The sequence below is a fragment of the Strongylocentrotus purpuratus genome, unplaced genomic scaffold (assembly GCF_000002235.5).
Source record: "Strongylocentrotus purpuratus isolate Spur 01 unplaced genomic scaffold, Spur_5.0 spur5_scaffold_14, whole genome shotgun sequence".
NCBI classification, from domain to species: Eukaryota; Metazoa; Echinodermata; class Echinoidea; order Camarodonta; family Strongylocentrotidae; genus Strongylocentrotus; species Strongylocentrotus purpuratus.
Window position 1 is genome coordinate 33984907 of NW_022145599.1, and position 23174 is coordinate 34008080.

The 23174-nt window shown below is 37.6% G+C and overlaps 1 protein-coding gene across 1 annotated transcript; it reads left to right on the forward strand.

Annotated features, from left to right (window-relative positions):
• The first annotated feature begins 442 nt into the window (after positions 1-442).
• On the forward strand, positions 443-8406 carry LOC100889134. The gene is made up of 7 exons (XM_003730141.3): positions 443-578; positions 2810-2882; positions 4293-4343; positions 4588-5232; positions 5834-5952; positions 6456-6566; positions 7733-8406. Exons 2-7 carry the CDS (start codon positions 2819-2821, stop codon positions 8006-8008), a joined length of 1266 nt encoding a protein of 421 aa, XP_003730189.2. The 5' UTR covers positions 443-578; positions 2810-2818; the 3' UTR covers positions 8009-8406.
• Positions 8407-23174: the final 14768 nt, after the last annotated feature.

Genomic DNA, 23174 nt, shown 5'->3' on the forward strand with positions numbered 1-23174 from the left:
CTCTCTCTCTCTCTACCTCTCTCTCTCTCTCTCTCTATCTCTCTCTCTCTCTCTCTCTCTCTCTCTCTTATTGTCTATTTTTTTCTTTCCCATCCCATCCGTGTATCTTAACGTTTTAATTTGATTTCAACTTCGACCCTAAGCCGGTCGAACAAGAAAGGGAAAGAAGGGGAAAGATGGGAAGAGAAGGGAAGATAGAGAGAGGGGTGAAAGAGGGGAGAGAGAGAGAAAGAGAGAGAGAGAGAGAGAGAGAGATAGGGAGAGAGTACGAAGGAATGAAAGGAACAAAGCCTTGTCCAGAATACTAGACATCTTCAATACGTCTCGCTGCTTAATCAGGTAAACGTCAACGATGCGTTGCATAGCAACCGTCTCTGCCTCTCCTTCTCAGCAGCCGTATACATCGGCACAGCACGATCGCTATTATAGCAGTGTTGGGCGAGCTAAGGAGGAGGCAATCAGCATCTTGGGAACACAGCAAGAAGAAAGAGCATCTCAATCGGAGGCTGTGCATTCACAAGGTCGTGCAACCTATTAAGACGGCATCCATTTACTGGTGAACATTAGCTGGCATACAGGTAGGCATCTAAAATGAAAACCATGGTGGTGATACATAATCTTTAAGTGAGTATTGGTATGCAATTGATGTGTCGTTTTGATGAACATGAGCTAAAGTCTTGTCGTGATTCGTTTGACAAGGGAAATGTGTAGCCAGGAAGCGACATCACATGCTAGTTTATGTGCTCATTATTATTCAATTCATCAGTCTTATGAAATGTTGTACATGTACATAGCACTTGATTAATTATGCTCCACTCACAATCGACATTCATTTTGGTACAAATCTATACAGCAATGCAAGAGAGTTAATTGATGTCAAATGTAGAATTACATTTCTAAAAATAACCATCATGATGTTGATAATCAGACCATAACGTTATTCGATGGAGCATGGTTGAATGGAGTGCTTTTTAGATTGTTCGACAAAATTATATTTTGCATCTAAAAGTTTCCCCTATAATCAATACCACTGTATGAATAAAATTTGTTTTCGTACTGTTATCTTCGTCTGCATTGTCATTATATGTTGATCAATTTTCTCAGCACCATCAGACTGGTTAGAGAATAGAAGTATGACCCAAACCATGTCGAAATAATAAATAGTAGTTACTGGTACAATCAAGTTCAACTCTATCTCATGATTATAGCATATCGTATAGATTTCTTGAAAATGAGGAGGGGGGCCAATTCAATGGTATTTGAAATAAAATGTTCTTGTTACGTAAAAACACATTCTAAGGATCAATTGCAAAAGAAATAGTAAAAATGATTTTACTTGTGCATGCAGTATCGAGGTTAAAGGAATGAAATTACACAATTAATTTTGATACCGTATTGTCTAGATTTTTTTCTCCAATTTGTCTTGCTTTCATGCCATATGACATACCAAATAATAATGATTAAATAAAAGATGGTTGACCGAAAAGGGAAAGGAAGAGGAGCGGGGATATGACATTATTTCGGCCTAAGCGTGTTTTTTCGACGGCTCCTTTACGCGTATAGATCAATAGAGGAGTTCCCTGAATTCAACTCGACTTGAATTGAAACTCTGCAATGTGTTGTTTTTCTCCAGACTTTACGATGATACAAAAACTTCATTGTTTTAGTCAAACAATGACACGCCTTGTGTTACGGGAATTTAACAATGCATTGCTATGTATGGATTGCATAATGCATGACGGTGTATATTAGCGTGTTATGTCCATGATAGAAGTACATGCATACATTAGAGATGAAGAACTACAAAGTGGTTTACAAAATGTCTGCTCTTTCATAGCACTGAGACCGGTATGAGGAAACTTAATCTCGTGTTACCATGCCAACCATTTATTCCACAGTGGAGCCGCCTCACCCGTTTAAGTTGCACACATAGCGGAGTATCCGCGCGTGATGATAATGACGTGAGTGGAGGAAAAAAGAACTCGGACTTAAAATATACACTTTAAAGAGTGTTTTCTTTTAATGGTGTGAAATCCCCTACATGGTACGTCATACATGGACAGTGTTTTGACTCTCTCGAATCTCATCTGAGTTTTCAGTTGTGCTTCTGAATTATTTTTATGACAGTGGTGGTTTAAATTACCTAATCATGATAATCACTTTACCACCCTAGTAAATTCCGTCTTTAGTTTCTAGTTTATTTAAGAACACTATTGTGAAGGAGATTTCGTGGAAACGACGGGGTATTGAAAAGAAATGGACAGAGACAAATCAATTGCTTTCTGTTTTGATTGATCCATTCTGAGTTTTCAGTTGTGATTCTGAATAATTTGTATTACAATAACATTGTCGTTCATATGATAAATGCAATTTAAGAGGCTTTCGTCTCTTGTTCCTTGTTTATTCTGTTATTTGTGAACAATTTCTTTGTGAAGGAGGAATGTGTCATCATTTTTTGTCGATGTCATTCTTTAATATTTTTCCCTCCAACTTGATATGTTACCCATTTTTAGGCTCATGACGTGATTATAGCATTTATGTAGAATATTACAACACGATTGCAACTATTGCAAAAAATCAACATATAAATCATATTCGGATTGTGTAACACGTCATCGTCATGTTTGCACGTTTCCATTGGTGATGTACGAGGATATTTCAATTGCCTGAGGTTGATTTTTAGAAAGTAGTTGACATCGTATTTTACGTGTGTGTTTAAAATAACTCAGCTGGAAGTAATACAAAGTACAATCGAGGTTTGTATTTTGATCAGTCCTTATTAATCCTTCTGTTTGATTAATTCTTGTAGGGCATCATTATGAAGCACTCACCGCTGTGCAGCTATTCGCCCAGCTTCATCTTGGCATATGTATTCATCTCTGGTAAGTGTACAAAACGTCATAACTACACAACCTGACGCCGTTCAACAAACTTAGTATAAATGGCCCACAAAATGGCAATATGTCCAATCACATACAGCGTTTTTTCATACCCAATTTCAGAATATTTTGTTTATTGTTCAATTTCACTAAGAATAATCAGTAGTAATATTGATCAAAATGTTTGATTTATAGGGTGATCAAACGTTGATCCATGCTGCATACTATTTACACAGTATTTCTAAAGTGTCCAAGGGGGCTTATTTCGATGGTTGGCGGGGGCCGGGGCGGCTTTTTTTTTAACCTAGGCAAGCCATCCTATTAATTATCAAAGCGGGTTGGAAAAAGGTCACAACCAATTAGACTTTGGTTATGTTTTGCTTTGCCTCACTTTTTATAAAGGCAAAAATGGGAAGGAATAATTACTGGGATTTGAACCTACTACTCTGAATTATAGTACGCTGACCTTATCGGTTGAGCCATCCAATGGGTTGATAAAAGGTGGGTTTGCATAATAATGTATGATAAAGGAGAAAAAAAGATGCAAAAAAGAAAAAATCAAATCAAATCAAACCCTAATCCTCACCATAACCAAAACCAAAAACCCTAACTAAACCCCAAATGCATGGTACTCAATTCGAGCAACAATTCGTATATAACTATAGCCTACTATCATAAGATGGTACTTTAAGTATATACGATGACCAATAGCATTCAGTATATCATTTACCCCCAAAGAAAGTCCTGATAAAAGTCCTAAGAGGCTAAATCTATCACTTAAAATCAATAGTATCATTATATTCCTATGTGTAATGACCCCGATTGATTTTGTTATATTGTGTTCTTATATTCTGTGGAAAAGACCGTGCATTATTTATTTATTTTCTATCGAAAAGAATAGACGAAACTACATCAGGCAGTCATCCTTGTGGAATACAATAACAGCCGAAATAAAAGCTACAAGGATTTGTAATGACCATGATGATTGTCTCATTTCATTGATTGCACACAGTGTGTGGTATCATCATTTTTTTCGGTTGAATGTGTTTATCCGCTCTGGAAATAATCAATCCTATACGCCCGACTTCAGCCAGTTATAGGAATACCCATGAATGCACCGTCGTATTAGCAAAATAATAGCTCAGACCTTATGAAAGTTTAATTATGTTAATTTTCTCTCTCACGTTTTTCATTATGCAAATGAAGTAGTATGTTTAATCAGTCTTTTTGTTTGGGAATGTGTTCTCTCTCACCCCTGGCCCCTATTTGTTGCCCCTCTCACTCTCTCTCTCTCTCTCTCTCTCTCTTTCTCTGTCTTACTTATCCGTCTCTATATCGCTATCATTTCTATCTCCCAACCCCCCCCCCCCCCTCTCTCTCTCTCTCTCTCTCTCTCTCTCTCTCTCTTTGCAGCCCTGTTAGCCTGTATTTGCCTGGATCCAATGAGTTGCAATGCTCAACAGAGTAAGTATATACATTTGTACGTAACGCTCATTTTCAGCAGTCTGAGGTGCATTTTGCTGTTGATGTTTTGTTTTTCTTTGTCAAATTTTATTATTGTACCTGTGTGAAGTTAAATCCCTAAACTTTTGAAAAGTCCACACGCAGTCTCGTTTCCTACTACCCACTATCTACCAAAATATGAATGTACTGCAAAATACTATAATATGTTTGCTTACATTGTTTCTTTCTTTATTTTGTCATCTAGCCGATGACATGAAAACAACTGATATGATGCCCACGAGTAATGACCACACGATGACAACATCGATAATGATGGATGACAACGATAAGATGATGACGACAATGACGATGGCAACCGATGATCAACACATGATGTCGACATCGCAAATGATGAGCGACGACGATAAGATGATGACGACAATGACGATGACAACCGATGATCATCACATGATGTCGACATCGAAAATGATGAGCGACGACGATCCTGTGATGACGACAACGACGATGGCAACCGATGATCAACACATGATGTCGACATCGAAAATGATGGGCGACGACGATAAGATGATGACGACAATGACGATGACAACCGATGATCAACACATGATGTCGACATCGAAAATGATGAGCGACGACGATCCTATGATGACGACGATGATGACAGCAGCTGAGAAGACCACAAACGATGGCCACATTACGTCCGAAATTACTACCATGGATAGACATCACATGATGACGACAGATATGAATACGAGGATGCATGACATGACGACAGACATGGGATTAGAAAATACATCGCAAACGGATATGAAGCCAACGATGACACCAACGATGAACATGAATATGACTACAGGGATGATGTCCGAGGCTTCTAAAGAACACATGAACGGTAACATAACGTTTGTCTATGGATCAGGGTTCTGTAACACAAAGCGTAGCATATGAACCTAGGAGTGAATTTTGAACGTGGTGATCAATGCAATCTATCGCACAAATCAATCTTACGATCATTGGCTAAGCTTTGCGTTGCGGGGCCCTGGTGTGTCAAAGTAAAGAAAAAATGATCCACTGAGTTAATGTAAGAAATGGCTTAGATAGAGGGGTACGGGAGCACATATCCCCCCCCCACCCCCCACCCAATCGAAGAGCAACACAAAGGAGAGAGAGAGAGGTGCTCAGTGGATTAGCCCATACCATGATGCCATTGTTTATATATTGTTAGTACCAATACGTTTGAAAATTAACGCAAGAAGATACTCATAATTGAACGAGTAATTAGTGTATTAGTGTTGAGTCAAAATCATGTCCTGAAAAATAGTTATTTTCCGATTTACTACTTCATATCTCCTTAATACTATACTCCTTTTCACATTTCTTTGTCAAAAGAATAATTTCAAAAATTCTTTATTTTCGTTCAGTTATGTCGTCATTATCATTGATAATGTTATTATTGAGTTGATTAACAAATGGAATTTAAATGTATCTTTCAGATAGTATGACGACTATGATGAACACAAGTGGTATGATCCATCGCACCACACAACCACAACCAACTATGGCGTCATCAGACATGATGTATACTCCCACAATGCACCATTCATCATCAGTGGTAAGATAGATGTGTAAAGATGTCAACAGATTTTCGTTGCAGTTGTTGTAGTTTTTTTTATACGTTTGGCAAAAAGACAATTTCATACAGTAATATAGGCTTTCCACTACCGACTACTTCCCGGAAGAGAGCTTTCATCAGAAGTGTTGCAGGGTATAACTCTTCACTCCAAAACCCCTGAAAAAAGAACAATTAAGAAAACGAAGATAATGAACAAAAGAACCAAAGAAAAAGAAAAAGAAGAAGAAGAAGAAATCGAGAAAAAATAAAACCAAATATTGCGCTGGAAACTAGTGCCATTGTTTTTAGACGTTTACAAATTGCTCATGTGGATTGAATAAACTTGGTGTAAAGCCACATCTGAAATGCCTTGATGAATTTCCAACCCTTTTCATATCCTTGCCGGACAAACAAGCAAACTTTAGAATTATCATGTATTGTAATATTTGATTTCTTGCCTCGTTGAAATAATTTACTTAAACCTTTTATTGTCCAACCCGCAGATGGCGCTCTCCTGTTTCTCGTGTCAGGCCACATTGAAGACGTCTGATTGTTATGGCATACAGAATGACTCATCGCCCGTTGCTACCTGCGCACCTAATGAGATATGTGGGGTAAGTTGTATGACACCTGACCAGGGGCGGTGATTTCTTTTAATGACCGGGGGGGGGGGGGGGGGACGACATGCGATGTTTACTTGTTCATTTTGAATGATAGTACGCGAGGGAGCGTAGTGACCGAGTGAGATTTGCTTATGCATTTGTATTCGTCTAAACGCTGCACTCTTGGGCCATCCAGCTATACATTTATTTTTGCAGTTTTTTAAAATTTTCCGAGAGGAAGATCCCCTCGCATCCAGTGATCGCCGCCCCTGCACCTCACATTCGTACAGCAGGGTAATATATATATTATAAATAGGATATACATCATTGTATCTTATGTAGATGTAGTACATATATTTGCGCGACATTGTAAACATAAAATGTTGAATTTTTTTACTTATTTGATAGATTCTAAAAATAGAAAATTTATAATCGAACATGATATTCGAATTTGATGAAATAGAGATTGCTTAATTTGTTTAGATTTTTACTACTTCTCTCTCTCTCTCTCTCTCTCTCTCTCTTCTTTTTGCCTCACTCTCTCTTTCTCTCTCTCTCTCTCTCTCTCTCTCCACCCCCTACCCCTTCCACAAAATCATATTTCAACATTTCATCATCCAGTTTTAAAACAATTCATGTTTTATCGATATTCATGTTGTTTTTATAATTAAGGAACAATAATCGGAAAAAAACTCAACGAAGAGTTGTTCGTATTGAAAGTCGTCATCCTTCTTTTTCGTCCCCTGATGAAATTCCCATACCATCTTTAATACACGCTCGCTGACTGGCTTTTGATTCACTTGGGGCGTCATTGAGAACGCCCGTAGATTTGGCAAAAAACCGTTTTGGATTTTAGTACCTCGGCAGTCACTCCGCTGTTACTAAAGTAGCTTCTCGATTTTGCACACGAACCGCAGATTCTTCGTTTGCGTTGAGCTTGCGAAAACACCACATTGAGCTTGTCAAGACGGGACATGCGTCAATTTGTAACGCATTTGTGTTGCACAAAGATCATTCTCCCCTCAATTAATTGGTGCCTATTGTTTTGTGCAAAATTGCAAGTGCGACAAAGGAGCGACTGAGCGGAGAAGCGACAAAGGAGAACTGAAGTTTATTTAATTATCATGTTAATGTTACTATCATCATGAAACAATTATTTCTTCTTTTTCTCCTTCCAGACTGTAATGTATGACCAAGGGTCTGGAACTGACCTCGTTAATGTCTCACGGGTCTGTTTCGCTGAAGATTGTCCCAACACCGAGGTCGATGACATTGCTTGTGAGATGTCTAACGCGCCACATCGCCGCTGTGTTCAGTGCTGCTCGGAACATAGGTGTAACATGCACGTCAACAGCAAGGCAGCGACATCATTCACTCAATCAAAAATGGCGTCGCTTCAAGGTGGCCTTGTGTTACTTGTCTTTGTTTTAATGACTGGATATTTAAGATGTTGAAATATCTAAATACGATGAGAAAGAAAAATCAGCCTTTACCACAATATAATACTGTCAAAAAATTTCCCTGGTAGGTCTACATATTTCCAATGATTGAGTTTGTGTCTTTGGTATGCATCACGTGAATAAGGGTAAGTACAGACTTTTAAGTTTCAGGAAGACTTAATTAAATCACTGTAAAGTCTTTAAAAAAATAACCATAACAAACCAGAAAAACGAGCAAATATTCAAACAGATGTGTATATTAAAGGTTAGTCAATCTGGTTATTTGTGATTTATCTAGACATGGGCACCGTTCTAAGTAAAAACTATTTTCTCCATTGATGATTCAAGTAAAATATTTTGAATTATAAGAAAGTGATGATTAGTCATTTCAGCTAAACCTAAAGACATAAAAACATTTGTATATCATGTTGCCTCATAAGAAAGAAGAATAATATTAGGATGCCTTAGCAAACATTTTTATAAAGTTTCTATTCTTGTATAAATGAGGAGTCAACGTGCAATTTATAAATACAAGGTTATACATGTTAAGATTTGTAATATAATACATGGTGGCCTATGTGTGTATGAGACTATCAGACGATACATTGGGCCCTCTGTCAACAAAAACATGTTTTCAATAACAAGTGTCACATTTCTATGACAGGCTTGCTATTAGCCAATCAAATGCAACCATTTCAGGAGCTTATAAGAATTATTTCAACTTGTTATTGATAACAGGTTTCATGAAACAGGGCCCTAATGATCCTGCTGATGTCAGATCATATGGGCAGATGGTCAATTAGTTCTATTTTCTGTTTTGTTTCGTAGTTTAAGTTATAACTGTTATTCATATAGCCTATATAGATTGTCGTATTACTGTGGTTGTTTTAGTCTGATCATTTTATTTTATTACCAAAATCTGTTTTTGCTTTAGTTATTCATTTAATTGTGAAAAGAAAAATCCTCACCGATATCATTATCATAATCATCATTATCTTCATCGTTTTGTTTGTATTCATTGTGATTTCAGTTATGTTGGCATGTATACAATGATTTTTTTTTTTATTTTTTTTTTTTTTGGGGGGGGGGGGTCAAACATTAAACACATCAGGAGGCTCAGTGGCTTAGTAGTAGAGCAGAGGTCTCGGAACCGGGAGGTGCCGGGTTCGAAACCATGTTGATGCGCCAGTGCCCTTTGGTAAGGCATTAATTCTCATTTCTAAGTCCCTCGGAGAGGACTTAAAGCCGTCCGTCCCCTGGTTGCTTACTTTGAAGCATACACATGCTTTTGTAGCAGTCAGGTAAAATCAAGCAAACATTGTTACCCCACTCGATGCGTACGGTGCTTTATCTTCTTTTTGTCGTATAATTGACGTTCAATTTGAATTTCTCCATGCAAAAATGTTACGCTTTCCTCTGTGCTTTATCAAAGCAAGTGATTCTTCACACATGCCATTGCAGTCTACTTGCTACAGCTCCTTGAATAACGATTTATACCTATCAATATACAATCCTTAGTACATATTTTATTTGGGGGGGGGGGGTAACGTATGTATTCATTGGTTTTATCGCAGTGTGTGATATCTGTGTTAGTATGTTTAGTTAAATCTTAGTATATCTGTGTCCATCTTCGGTGAATAAACAAAATGTATGGTTTGATTTATTTGTTCATGTTTAAACAAACTTGTTTTTCGTCTCCTTCTTAAAGGTACGGAATCGCCAAACGTTATGCATATGTGCACTATGACCATGTTCGTATTTAGATGAGAGAGGGGGTATGAAAGCAGGCATACAGAGGAAATAAGAGAACAAGAAAGAGAGAAAGACGTTGAAATAACGAGGGAAAGATATCATATTAGAGAGATACCTGTAAACAATGAAACCGGCAGAGAGAGAGAGAGAGAGAGAGAGCGGGGGAGAGGCATAGAGAGAGACAGATGTAGAGACATGTAAACATGATAAAAGTTGAACAACCACATATATCCATAAAAACAACTCCATTTCAAACTGGAGAGAAAGAGAGAAAGACGGGGACAGACAGACAGAGACAGCGAGAGAGAAAGGAGAGAGATACAGAGAAATAGAGAGAGAGAGAGAGAGAGAGAGAGAGAGAGAGAGAGAGAAACAGACAGACAGAGAAAGAGAAAGGGAGAGAGAACAAGAAAGAAATTAGAAAAGACAAACGGACAGACAGACAGGCAGACATAATTAAGCAGATACATAAAATTGATGTATTCATATAAGGAAAACACACTTTGTATCAAAACAACTCCATTTCAAAATGCTAGAATTTCAGCTCAAAATTGTAAATGTTTGTGAATTTGGCGCCTCTGGCAAAGTAAGGGATCAATGTAATGATATTTCAACAACATAGTGCAAAATGGTTCCATTCAATGACGATATGCTATTTACACTAGCACAATGGATATCTAATGGGGCATATTTCAATTCAAAAGATTTTAGCAGTTGGGGAAGGATTTTAAGGATTTGTTTTGGCTGTCGTCCCGAGCAATCAACGGCACTATGGTTTATTGACGCGGTTATCACTTCTTGCTCTCTTATGCTTGTACTATCTTTTGTCTTCACGTTAAAACGCAGTACGAAGAAATGTGTCTGTAGGTTTAAACGCGTCTATGCTGAGTCCTATTAAACAGAGGATGTCATCCCATGGTTTTTGAATATCCAAAATCTTACATTATTAATAAAAAAGAGATCAATATGATTCATGAAAATTTCTGTCATCATACCCTTACCTTATCGCTTCTCCTATCTTTATCCACTATCTGTCTATCTCTCTCTCTCTCTCTCTCTCTCTCTCCTTTATTTCAATTTGATTTCCTCTGTGTCTCATGTTTGCGTGCGTGTGCGTGTTTGTTTTTTTCGCTACTTTTACAGCTTTCTCCCTCTCTTTCCCCTCCGCCCCCGCCCCTTCTCTCTCTCTCTCTCTCTCTCTCTCTCTCTCTCTCTCTCCCTCTCTCTTTATTTCGCTTTCTTCCTTCTCAGGGATAGAACAATAATGAAAAAGGGCCAAGGAAGAAAAAGGGATTGTAGAGAAGGGAAAAAGAGAGAGAGAGAGAGAGGGGGGGGGGGGAGAGAAGGGAAGATATGTGGGGTGTGAGAGAGCGAGAGAGAGGAAAAGGGACTAGAGGGAAATAATGGATCCGTGTAAGGTTGTGTGGGCGTAGAAGGAGTAGGATAATTAGTATCCGGACACAATGATGAAGGCTATTGGACGTGACATCTCTCCGGTTTGATATAGAGTCCTTGTTTCACGCGTTGATGAGAGTGTACATGTTTCCTTCCCCCTCTCTCCTTTATTTTGCCTTGTCTTTTCTCATAATTATCTCGCTCTCTATCTCCCTCTCTCACCCCTCCCCCCCCCCCCCATCTCTCTCTATCTCTCTGTCTCTCTCTCTCTCTCTCTCTCTCTCTTTCTTTATTGATCGATCTTCCTTATATTTTCCTTTTTATCACCCGTATATTTCGTTTTCTTATATTAAATCTGTGTCCATTCATGTTACACTTTTTATTTGTTTTCCTGTGGTGTGTGCGTGTGTGCGCGCGTGTGTATATCATTTACTGACATTTTCTACCAGAAATGTTCTACTATATCACCTTTTTCTCCTTCTCAGTTTGCTCTGTCTCTGTCTCTCTGTCTGTCTCTATCTCTCTCCCTCTCTCTCTCTCTCTCTCTCTCTCTCTCTCTTGCTTCGTGTGTGTATGTTTCCCTACATCCCCTCTCTCTCTACTACATAAACAATGACGCCCCTGTTGTGTCTCTCGGTCACATTATTCATCTGTAATACAGCGTGACGATATCACGCTACTCTTAATCGATTGCTTTTGTCATGTTTATCCTATAGATCCTTCAAATAAAGTGTAAAATATGTAATGTTTTATCAATTTACGCACCAGTGTCTAGTTTGGATGACAGTGTCTTCTTCGCATGATATTAAAGAGGTAAACTATAAATCGTAGACACACCATCTTTGCACTGTACATGTAGGTACTAAAACTAAAGACTGCCTGTAATGATAACACGATAGTTCATCTTCCAAAGTCAAACAATTGCACACCAGGCCACCGTTGCATTAAACTTAACACTGATACTAACTTTGTCATCAATGTCAACTACTATGGCAACATCGCTCCATAGCCAATCAAATCAAGATTTTCATGGAAGTTACCATTGATGGTAAAGTTACCATCAATGGTAAGTTTTATGCAACGAGGTCCAGGGCATCGTTTCATGAAACTGTCATAGGTTCACCGCCATCTCGTTGGAACACGTGTAAAATTAAATACAGGCATTTTATTTGGTTTTCGGCGAACTGGTATTCATGACGTTTTCGTTAAAAAAATTGCCCTTTTTTATTGCTGGTTTGTTTCATGTTGTTTTTACGTTGTTGTTTATAGTAAAAATGATTCACTTTTCCACGTTATTTTGTCGATCGCCGAGCCGTTAGTCTCCTATGATGTCCCCATAGTCATGATAAAAGCACGTTCTAAATGTACTGTTATACATGTTTCTGATCTCCTTCTAAAACTGATCGGGTGGGGGGGGGGCAAATAATTATATGAAAAATGCGAATATCCTTCTTCTTGTTCTCTCTCTCTCTCTCTCTCTCTCTCTCTCTCTCTCTCTCTCTCTCTCTCTCTCTCATTATCCCCCCTTTTTCGAGAAGGGAATTTAAAATTGGCTGTGTGGCTACCACATCTTCTTCGTTGTAAGCAATGTTGTAAGCAAATTAGGGCAGAGTAAAAGGGCATTTCATTTCACATTCTTATTTTGTGGGATTTATGAGTATCAACAACCATATATGATAACATAAACAGAAACATTAAGCGCTGATAATGATCGCAATGCAGAAGCCCCCAACAATACAGTACGGTGGATGTCATTACCGGATCGATATCCGAATAAAGGTAACTACTTTTGTTTGTTTTAAAAATGTATCTGTAGAATCCTTCTTCAAAGGTGACGAAAATGATGCTGACACTTTGCTCTTCGACTTCGAAGTGCACTTTCTTCCTGCACGGGATAAATTTGGCGTTAGGGTGGAGAGATCTTAAGTGCACATCGCAGGCTTTTCAGTAGTGATAAAATCACTCGGGGAAAATCAAATCGTTTTATGCTACTCATGCAAAAGATAGAATAGATCCAAATGGGTATTTTCATAGGGAAAGAAAACTATCATCAGACCGAGGGCTTTATCTGTGAGGGGAAGAGGGATTTGAAAAAGACCTTCGGCGGAAATGGGTGAAAACACGTAAATATGTCACGAGTCACGTATATCATTTTACTGTACTTCTATCGTTTCCTAACATTATTATATTCTTATTTTACATAAAGTTTGAGATGTTCATGCATATCATGAAGCCTTCTCTTGAGACTTCCATAAATTTGTTAACAAATTATGCAAAAGTTATTGTTTTCATTTAATGACTGATTCTATACTTCCTATGCAAAGCAGAATTATTCATTAAAGCTTTCTTTTCTCACATTTGACTGCAACGCACATTAGTCAAGTCTCTGAAAAGTGACAAGAAGACATACATGTAATTTGTGTCGGTCTTGTGGGATGTCTAGAGGTATTCGGTCTCGTGGGGCATCGGTCTGTTGGGCTCTCTATTGGTCTGCGGGTGTCTCGGGACGTCGGTATCGCCAGCTGCAGCATGGGTTAAAAGTTATTAAAAAAGTACAGGGAATGTATTATCCCAGTTCCCGTTTTTTGTTTCTATATATAATCACTCTTTCATACTGCAAAGAAAAAAAGACAAACATTGGATATAAATTCCCTATAAAAGTAACCAACTCGGGCGATTGTGGTTTGACTTGCAGTAAACTGTGATCGTGATTGAGCAAAACATTATTCAAATTATCCATGAATTGCCTCGAAGTTGGTAGGACTCAAAATGACCCTCCCATAGGGCAAGCTTTACCCAACCTTTTTACTATATGCATGTAATAGATATTAGCATTTTTTGGTCTACACCAACTCCCCAAAGCCATATCACTTTATCCAATCACTCCTTATCAAATCACATGATGATTGAATAATATCATCATGTATATCAGCTATCCTTTGCTATAACAAAGAACTCACAGGCACAGAGCCCGTGTATATACATAATGGTTGTATTAATTGCGCTATCCATAGTCCTCCTTCGAGACCATGTATTCATAAAGATATAGAAACCGGAAATTTCAAAGAATATACAAACTATTTCCAAACAACTGGACAAGATGACCAATAATATGAGAAACGGCCAACATACATCATGTATGCAAACAATAATATTTTCGAAAAATTAACAAGGCAATTTAAAACCAAATTAATTGCATTGGCCATTAGATTCATAAACAGATAAAGTGATATGCCAATGGTCATGATCATACTTGCCAATAGGTGAGACACAAGGCTATTGGAATAGTGTTAGGTCAATGGGCTTTTTTCTTCCTTGCGGCCTTATTATGACAGGCAGAACAAAATTTGAACGCATGTCCCTAGTGGTAAATCACCTGCTTTGAAATTACATTATCATAAAACTGGACATCGCTTTATGTTTGTCCCATCGTCTTACGGGAGTTAAATTGTCTTTCTTTTGTGTCCCCCTCTTCTTTTCCATTTTTGTTTTACTTGTTGTTGTTCTTCTTCTTCTTCTTTTACTTTCGTTTTAATTTCGTTCTCTCTCTTCTTTGTTTACTTCTTCTCATTCATTCCTCTCTTTCATTATTCCCCTTCGTGTCCCGACCTTCTCAATACCTTCTATCTATACCAAAGAGGTCATCTGAGTGTGTATGAGAAAAAATTATTATTTTGAAAAGAATTTCGTCACTATATGAAAGTGCTTAATTTGTGATCTTTGCGGAGACTGATAGACGTTTACCACCTTGAAACTAAGGATGATCTCTACCGTAGCGTCCATTCACGCAATATGAACTTGGTGAGCGGGGGCAAAATAGCGTCCATCTCTCTTCAGTCAGAGGTCACATCATTCATTTACAACCATAACTAGCTAGCTCAGGTGCTCAGGTGGGCTTAGAATATGCAACTGTATTATTTTTATTTTCTTTCTGTTTGGCTATGGTGTCTTCATCTTGTGTTCTCAATGTTTGGTATAAACCCAGCTTGTAAATGAGCTCGGTTTCGACATGAAGAGAAAAAAACACGATATACACTCACTATTATGCATTTGTCGGTGAAATGATGGGACAGCCTCATTATCTATATCCATCAACAAATGATCAACATACATTGCTTTACAATTTTAATGTCGCATTGTGGCAGATTCCCTCGTTATTTATATTACTGTGCATCTCGTGTCTGCCCTTCTTTCTTTTTCTCTTCTTCTTTAATACGTATGTCTGTCCTTCGTTCGTTCTTTTGTCTGTCAGTCTGTCCATTTGTTTTTCTTTTCGTGAAGATGATTGACAGTGGATATCCTGTAGAAATGTGAAAACGCTACAAACTTGTAATATTAACGTAAAGGACTAATTGATATTTCCTCTGTAAAAAAAAAGGAAAGTGAACTAAATAACTTTTTTTTAATACGCATCCACATCTCTTGTTTTCATGTTCAGATTAAAATAGTTTGACATAGCAATAAAATTCAGATCTTCTACGGGGGGGGGGGCTTTGAAATATACAATATGGTGCATGGTCTGATTAATGAGAGCTACATATTATTTACTTTGGTTTGAACCCGAAACCCTCATTTCTAAAACCAGTAACAGAAAACCCCACACCCACTTTCCTGTTTACGACGCCTCATTGAAGTAATGGCGTTTGTGTTATTTAGTGGACAAACCTTTTTATCCGAATGTCCTTGTTGCCTATAAAAAAATAGTCATTAACAAAGCAAATATCCAATACAATAGACTGCATAACAGAACATTTCGCCTACTAATGATTGAATTCGTATTTACCTCTCTCAAAAGTTCATTACCCTAATTAAGATTTTCTTTACCCATGATCATGATATGTAATTGCGCTAATTCATATTGTCACTCTGTCTCGCGTGGGGACTGTAAACAACATATCCAAAACAATGAAAAGAAAGACTTAGAGTGTATCTTGGGCTCGTTTTAGAATTTTTATGATTAGAAAGGGATAATTTATTAATGTAATAAGCGGACCATGTTATATGAATTGAATCGAACATTGCCTCAAACAGAGTTATGTATATGATTGCTAACAAGTTTTAATTGGGTTAATGGTAGAGGTATTGTGGTCAAGTGGATTATTTCCCGGTTTCTGCTCAGCAAACTATCTGCAACAGATCGCCCACTCAAAACTTTTTAAAATTGCTAGTGAAAGTTCGCAGCTTTTTCTTTTTATTAAAAGTCAGCAAACGGTCGTACGTCTGGTGTGACCCAGGCTTTATAATGGAATATGACATAAGAATATATGTACGATACATTATAGGATACTGAACATAATTATCTTCTCCTTCTTTTTTGGGGGGGGGGGTTGTGTTTTAGTATGAAGGAAACTGTACGGATAATTCGGTTGATCTCGTTTTCATCCCTTAATTCCCCCGCCTTGTCTTGATCAATTCTCTCAAACTGCCCTTTCTCGGGAATGCTTCTTCCAACCTCGTGTCGGGGTAATCTCATTTCAAACATTTTATCTCTCCATCTTTCCCCCTATAAACCCACTTTGGAGCAATGCTAAATGAAGCATAACGCCTTTAAATCGGATATGTTTCTTTTTCTCTCCCAAATTCTGGTTTAAACTGATTTATTTTCCTCATATCATTTCCTCAGAGTCACCATCGTACATGTATATATTATATATATATATATATATATATATATATATATATATATATATATATATATATATATATATATCGGTTTAAAGCTAACTTTACACTGATTCAAATTGTCTCTTTATCTCTTTTTTTTCTGTCTTATCACTCCCAGCCTATGCATTATATGAAAAAATGTAGGCATCTAGACACATCACAAAATGCAGATACATAATACACAAATACTTAGTAAAGATAGAGTAATACACAAATATTGTACTATTTCATACAAAGTCCATGTAATTTAAACGTTTTCGTGATATGTTACTACGTTAAAACATTTAAAAATTAGTCCTTTATACTTGAAAACAAAACTAAGAATGCTCAAATTTATAAATAGTTTCTTTAACACACATGACTTAAAGACTAGAAAAATATTATAAATACACACACACGCACCCACCCACCACACACACGCACACACACAAACACCCATATACACAATCGCAAAGTACATCAAAACATTTTAAACATATTTATAAAAAGCAACGATGATCCATCGAATCGGAAGGCAAATGTATAAATAAAGCCATTTCAAGCAAAACAAAACACTAGCAAAACCAAAAAGGAATTATTAAATAAAACAATTCTCACAGGCAGTGGTTTACCATTGTAACGTTAACTTCAAAGCATATTGCAGCTAACATGCTTAAAATTTGGAAAGTGCATAAAAGGGTTTCCAGAGTCATGAAATAAGCTAAGCAATGAGGTGTTACTTGATTCAATTGCATATATCTATACACTGGGGAGAAAGGATGATATAAAGTTAACAGGATACTTGTATATTTGTTCCCCTGTTCTTTATTTCCCAAGTGAGTGAGTTGAAATTGGGTAGCGTCCCCATTGCTGCGGGAAAAACAGGGATGTGATGATTTGTCAATCACCCTTCTGAAAAAACACTGATGCAATTCTGTGATACATATCCTCTCACCAATCGAATGAAAGGATTTCATTTGCTTATATCAATAAAGGTATCTTGTTATCTGGTTATTAATAACATTTGTAATGAAACAGGCCCAGACGTACTTTTAAAATGCATATCAATTCTAATTATACGATAGTAGAATAAAGATTTTGTCTTCGTTACAAGCTTACAAGCAGGGGTAATAATACCAGTTAATTTTAAATTTCGTTATTATGGTCTACGAACAGTTACACTTATTTCATGTGTCAGTATTAATAACAGTCGGATTAGGAACCCTAACCGATGCTCACTACTTTCATTTGGAATGTAGACATGGTATAGGGCATTACCATTTTCATTATAAATGGACAAAACTAACAGGTTTGCTACTCAATACTTTGTAGGTCACTCAGTAAATGGAATGAATCGGGAAAAGTATAAAAAGTATCAATGCCCAAACAAAACGTAATAGTGATTGGCAATCTACTACTTAAGAAACACTCTTATACTGATGAAAAATTTGAACAAATTTGAACAAACAATTGATGCGATAGGAAAGTACAGATTTGCTCTTCATTATCCAAAACCTTTTTTGGTTGAATAATGCAGACAGAAATTCAGAATGAACCTAAGTGGCTTAATTGATTGACTTGCAAAGTGACCCTACAGGTTTTTGTGTTTTGAAGGATTGAACTGCTAAATTAAGTTGCTTGTCAATAAAGTCAACTGGAAGTGATGTGTAAAGAGTGCTTAATGCATTATTTTCGTTTTCAATAATGTAACATTGAAGAAGAACACAAATATTAACGTTCTTCTAGGCCTTTTTTTATATAATGACGACTTCTAAAAAGATGTGTTACAATCTAGAAAAGGCTGGTGTACATCGAATAAGAAAACAAAATATGGGCAACGAGCAAATCTTTCAATGGAAACTGGCCTTTTCAACGAGGCGCAGCGAAGATGATAAAATTTGAGATATCGTCGACCTCTAGCCACAACCCAAACAAAACCACCTTGACCTCACCATCCCCCTTGAGTAAGGGTGATCACCTTCTATGAGAGTAGTTTTAACTCTAAAATAAGAGAATTATCTGTCCTATGTCAGAGCAAATAGATATTGATAATTATCTGCATATGTATTCGGCGTGCTCACTTCTGCGCGTGAAGAAAGACACTCTCAATTCGTTGGCGTCATCTGGGTGGAAAGATGGATTTCATTTCACATGGCTGGTGAAAAATGTTACCACAACAAAAAAATAGCAGGAGTTAATTGTATGGTTATATCTTACCCTCCAGATGTTACGAAATTGTTATGTTGTTTGTGTTTTCACTAATGTTTGCCTGTTTACCATAAAGAACATGCAAGGAGAAACTGATGGAGCAAATTAAAGGGAATAATTTTATTTCCCAAATATTAAAAGAGTAAAAAAGAAAAAAAACGTCAAGCATTTTCTGTTATAAATCCAATCATTGATATTTACAACATTTTTGTCATTTTAATTTGTTTTTCTTGTCTCTCTCTCTCTCTCTCTGTTGTATCATACTGAAAAGATTCGCCTCCTTTATGCGAAAGAAATGAAAAAATTAGCATCGCTGTCTGTTCGTCTCTTTAAATTACCCCCCTTCATTTTCCCTCCCCTATCTCTCTCTCTCTCTCTCTCTCTCTCTCTCTCTCTCACACACACACACACACACACACACACACTTTCTATCTCTGTCTTTATATTCCTCTTGTCATCCACCTCTCTCTCTCTCTCTCTCTCTCTCTCTCTCGCTCTCTCTCTTTCTCGTGACGGGATTCGGAATGAATGTAAATTCTTATTTTTTAGTAAGCCCATCCCTCTAGGGCAATGCAATACATACAAAGCTTAACAGATTCAGACATTTTCTACCCTAGTGTACCTCCCCTAGATTTTTCCTCTTGCGGATTATTTGTGAAATTCCACCATCCATGTTGCTTCCCTAGTTCGAGCTTTCTTCCTCTTTGCCAGTGCATGACTGTCTTTAGTTTTTCCGCATATCAATTAAATGCTGTTCATGGAAATTATTGAATATGGCAGTCTAAGAAGAAATAAAAATGCTGCCATAAACGTCATACGGTGAACTGCCAATCAGAGAGCTCAACAATGCAAACATATACAACCACACATTCGAGTTATCCGCCAATCGGTGCCCCGTGCTATCAGCAGTAGTGTGACGTCACGTTACAGGCTAATGCATATTCAAGAGAAACGGTGCAGGGATGGCGGTTATAAAAGGCCTTGCTGAGCAGCGTTGCGTGTCCCTAGAACCTATCAGAGTCGCCAAGAGAAGTTTACCGTATGTTTGAGTCGTTTTGGTTGTAGCCACGGAAAGGCGCAGACATAGGGTGGAAGTGTGGCAATCATTTAGTGACTTTAAGCGGATATTTCTTATTTTCGTTTCTTTTAAGTTTTAATCTAGTTTGGAGCAGGTTTTTTTAAAGCGTTCGTTTAATCTTCAAGCTTTTAACGATTCTTCTCTGCGATTAGAAGAAGAAAAAAACTACACAGGACCAACTAACATCTGGTAAGTCATAAATTCCAAGATTTGCTTCATAAGTTTATTTAGATTAAAACTATTAACTGATGTGTTGATTATTAACCCGTATGTTGCTACGGATATAACGTGAAACAGAAATACTTAGTCACTACAGTGAATTAAGGTTTCAAAGCAAAAAAAAATCTCATGTTTAGACATTTCCTGAAACATCACGCATGGCAGAGCACAGATTAGATAGTAATTTTACTTCAAATTACGCTTTACAGAATTAGCATTACATAACAACGGTATCAATTTGTAACACCTCCCCCCCCCCCCCCCTCCCCAACAAAAAAGGAGAAATTATACCAATATTTTGTTATCATGCATGGGTAGTCGTATTCCACTGTTGGTGGTTAGGTGGAAAGGAATGTGCCTGGTGTACATTAAACAGTATGTGTTGGTAATTTGTTGGTAACTTGCTGAAGACCTTTTGAATAATCTTATTCGGTTGATCAATCTCCGTTACAAAACAGGGCGACAAACACTGTCGATTGTTTGAACATTTAATGTTCATTCTAAATTTGGGAGTTGATTTTAAGGGAGGCGTTCCCGGCTGTAGGATGTGACTTAAAATGTTAGTCGTGTAGTTTTATCTCCATCATAGCCTTATTTGCATCAGTCGTCATTCAATCTGAGACCAATCGAATCAGATTAATAAAAGGTGTGTCGACACATGTATAATAAGCTTACGGAGACCCTGAATTTCTTGTTTGCCTCATTGTATTAACGGTTTCCATGCATTTGTTTAACCGAACGCATTATTCACATGCCAATAGTGGGGCGAACGGTTAAAGAGAAGCTTTGGTTCTGATGAAAAAGGATGAACAAAAAATTATGAGCGTTTTTTTCTTTCAATTCACATGTGGAAAACTATGAAAAGGGTATTGCATTTGGATCTGTACGGGCTGACATCATTTGTGTAAGAATGGCTAGAAATAGTTCACAGTTTTGGCCCATGTTCTGATGCCACATATTTGCATAGTCCCATGTACCCAAATCCATCTCCGGTTCTTGCCACTTTTTTTCTGATATTTAGTCATAATCTTGACCATTTGCAGTCAGTTGTTATAATTTCGATGGTTCCAAAACCCCAAAACGCAAACTTATTCCCATTTATACAGCATATTCGACCATTTGAAATATTTTGCTTAGTTTCCTTCACATTGCAATGGCATTACCAGTGCTCGTCTTCAGCTCTATGAGTGTGCATGTCTGGTATAGGGTGTGTGCGGTTGTGCACAGTAGGCTAGGGTCCTAAGGTTGAACGGAGCTGGTATTTTCTCGGGGAGCATGAGGCGTATCGTCTCGTGACCATCGTACCACGGAAGGGTGGCAACGATGCGTTTAGAAGCAGCAAGTATTAATTAGGCCTGGCCAGCTAGAGGAGTCGCATATGAGGTGATTTATTTCATCCTGCCCATGCTGGCCGGGACCGAACGGTGTCGTCCTGGAACAGCGAAGGGTGAGGTGAGGAGATAACCAAAGCAGGAGATTGGGGCAAAAGTTAAGACCCAATTGCGCCCTCTATATAGCTAAAAATGCCTAATCGGTTCCTGTTGGTCCCCCGTGATCCTCTTTTTCTTAGGTTAATTGAGAGCTGATTTGATGAGATAACCACCTGTCAGTGACCACGCAGGGAGGTCTTATCCCCCTGGCCAAACTAGTGCACTAGTAATGGAACGTTTATGGTGCTTTGTTTATTCACGATCTGTTTCTCTGAAAACTGAAATAAGGAAGGTTATGTCCGTTTAGAAATTTGTTTTCATTGGTATGAATTTTAGAAATGGATTTAAAGATAGAAACAATCATAAGTAGTTACAGAAATTGGTAATTTAATAGTTCCCATCCAAATTTGAATCATGGTTAATCTTTAGTGGAACAAATGCATTATAAACAAATTCATACGAAGAGAATGAGCTAGAGACATATACTACTAATAATAATAATAATAAAATAATAATGTGTGTGTGTGTGGGTGTGTGTGTGTAATTGGGTTTTACAGACGTGTATCAATCAGATATGATTATTTACGTCTGGGGACCGACCTTTAAAGGGATCGGTAACTTTGTCTCAGATTCTGAAACAAAATTCTGGATTTAGCTCATGATGCAATGATAATTATAAACCTTTAGGTCAGTCAGGAACCCCATGACTTTTACAAGCCGATCGCCTGTCTGATTATCAAGATATTTATGATTGGAATTACAAATTTTGAAAACCGTTCGCCTGACTGTTTTCATAACACTACAGTCTATTGGGGAAAACGAGTATGGTAAAACCGGTCACTCAAAGATTTTTACTTTTTTGAGGCACTTCTTGATCATTTTGAAGCGCAATTTCTTTAGGGCTTCAATATAACACCTTATCACAGACACTGATAACACGTAGGGCTGTGTATCTCAGATTTAACATTGTTAAACGATCTCTTTAACGTCACCATCCGAAAGACGTGAATCAGTTTCGAACTTGCGTCCTCGGCTGAATCAATAATAATAATGGTGGCTTCTTATATAGCGCAAATGTCCGTCACGTTGTGACGCTCCTGGCGCTGTCCCGATTATTACCCTTAGCAAGACAGCCACTACGGCGCTCTAGCATTTCAAGGAATTAATTCCTGCCAGGTACACATTTACATCACCTCGGTTGAGTGTGGCAAATGTAGATCAAAGGAAATTAGTGCCGCGGCGGAACTCGAAACGCGGACCTTCAGCTTCTTTGTCCTTCATGCCACCTATGACATACCAATGTCCCACATTGTATTGTAAAAACAAAATTTACAAAGGATTCCTTTTTTCAAATTTGTAAATCTCTGACATAATGTTCTGATACATGTGGCAAAAGCAAAGTTGCAAGTCTCATCAAGACAGGATATAAGGACATGCATGGTGTATTCTCGATACA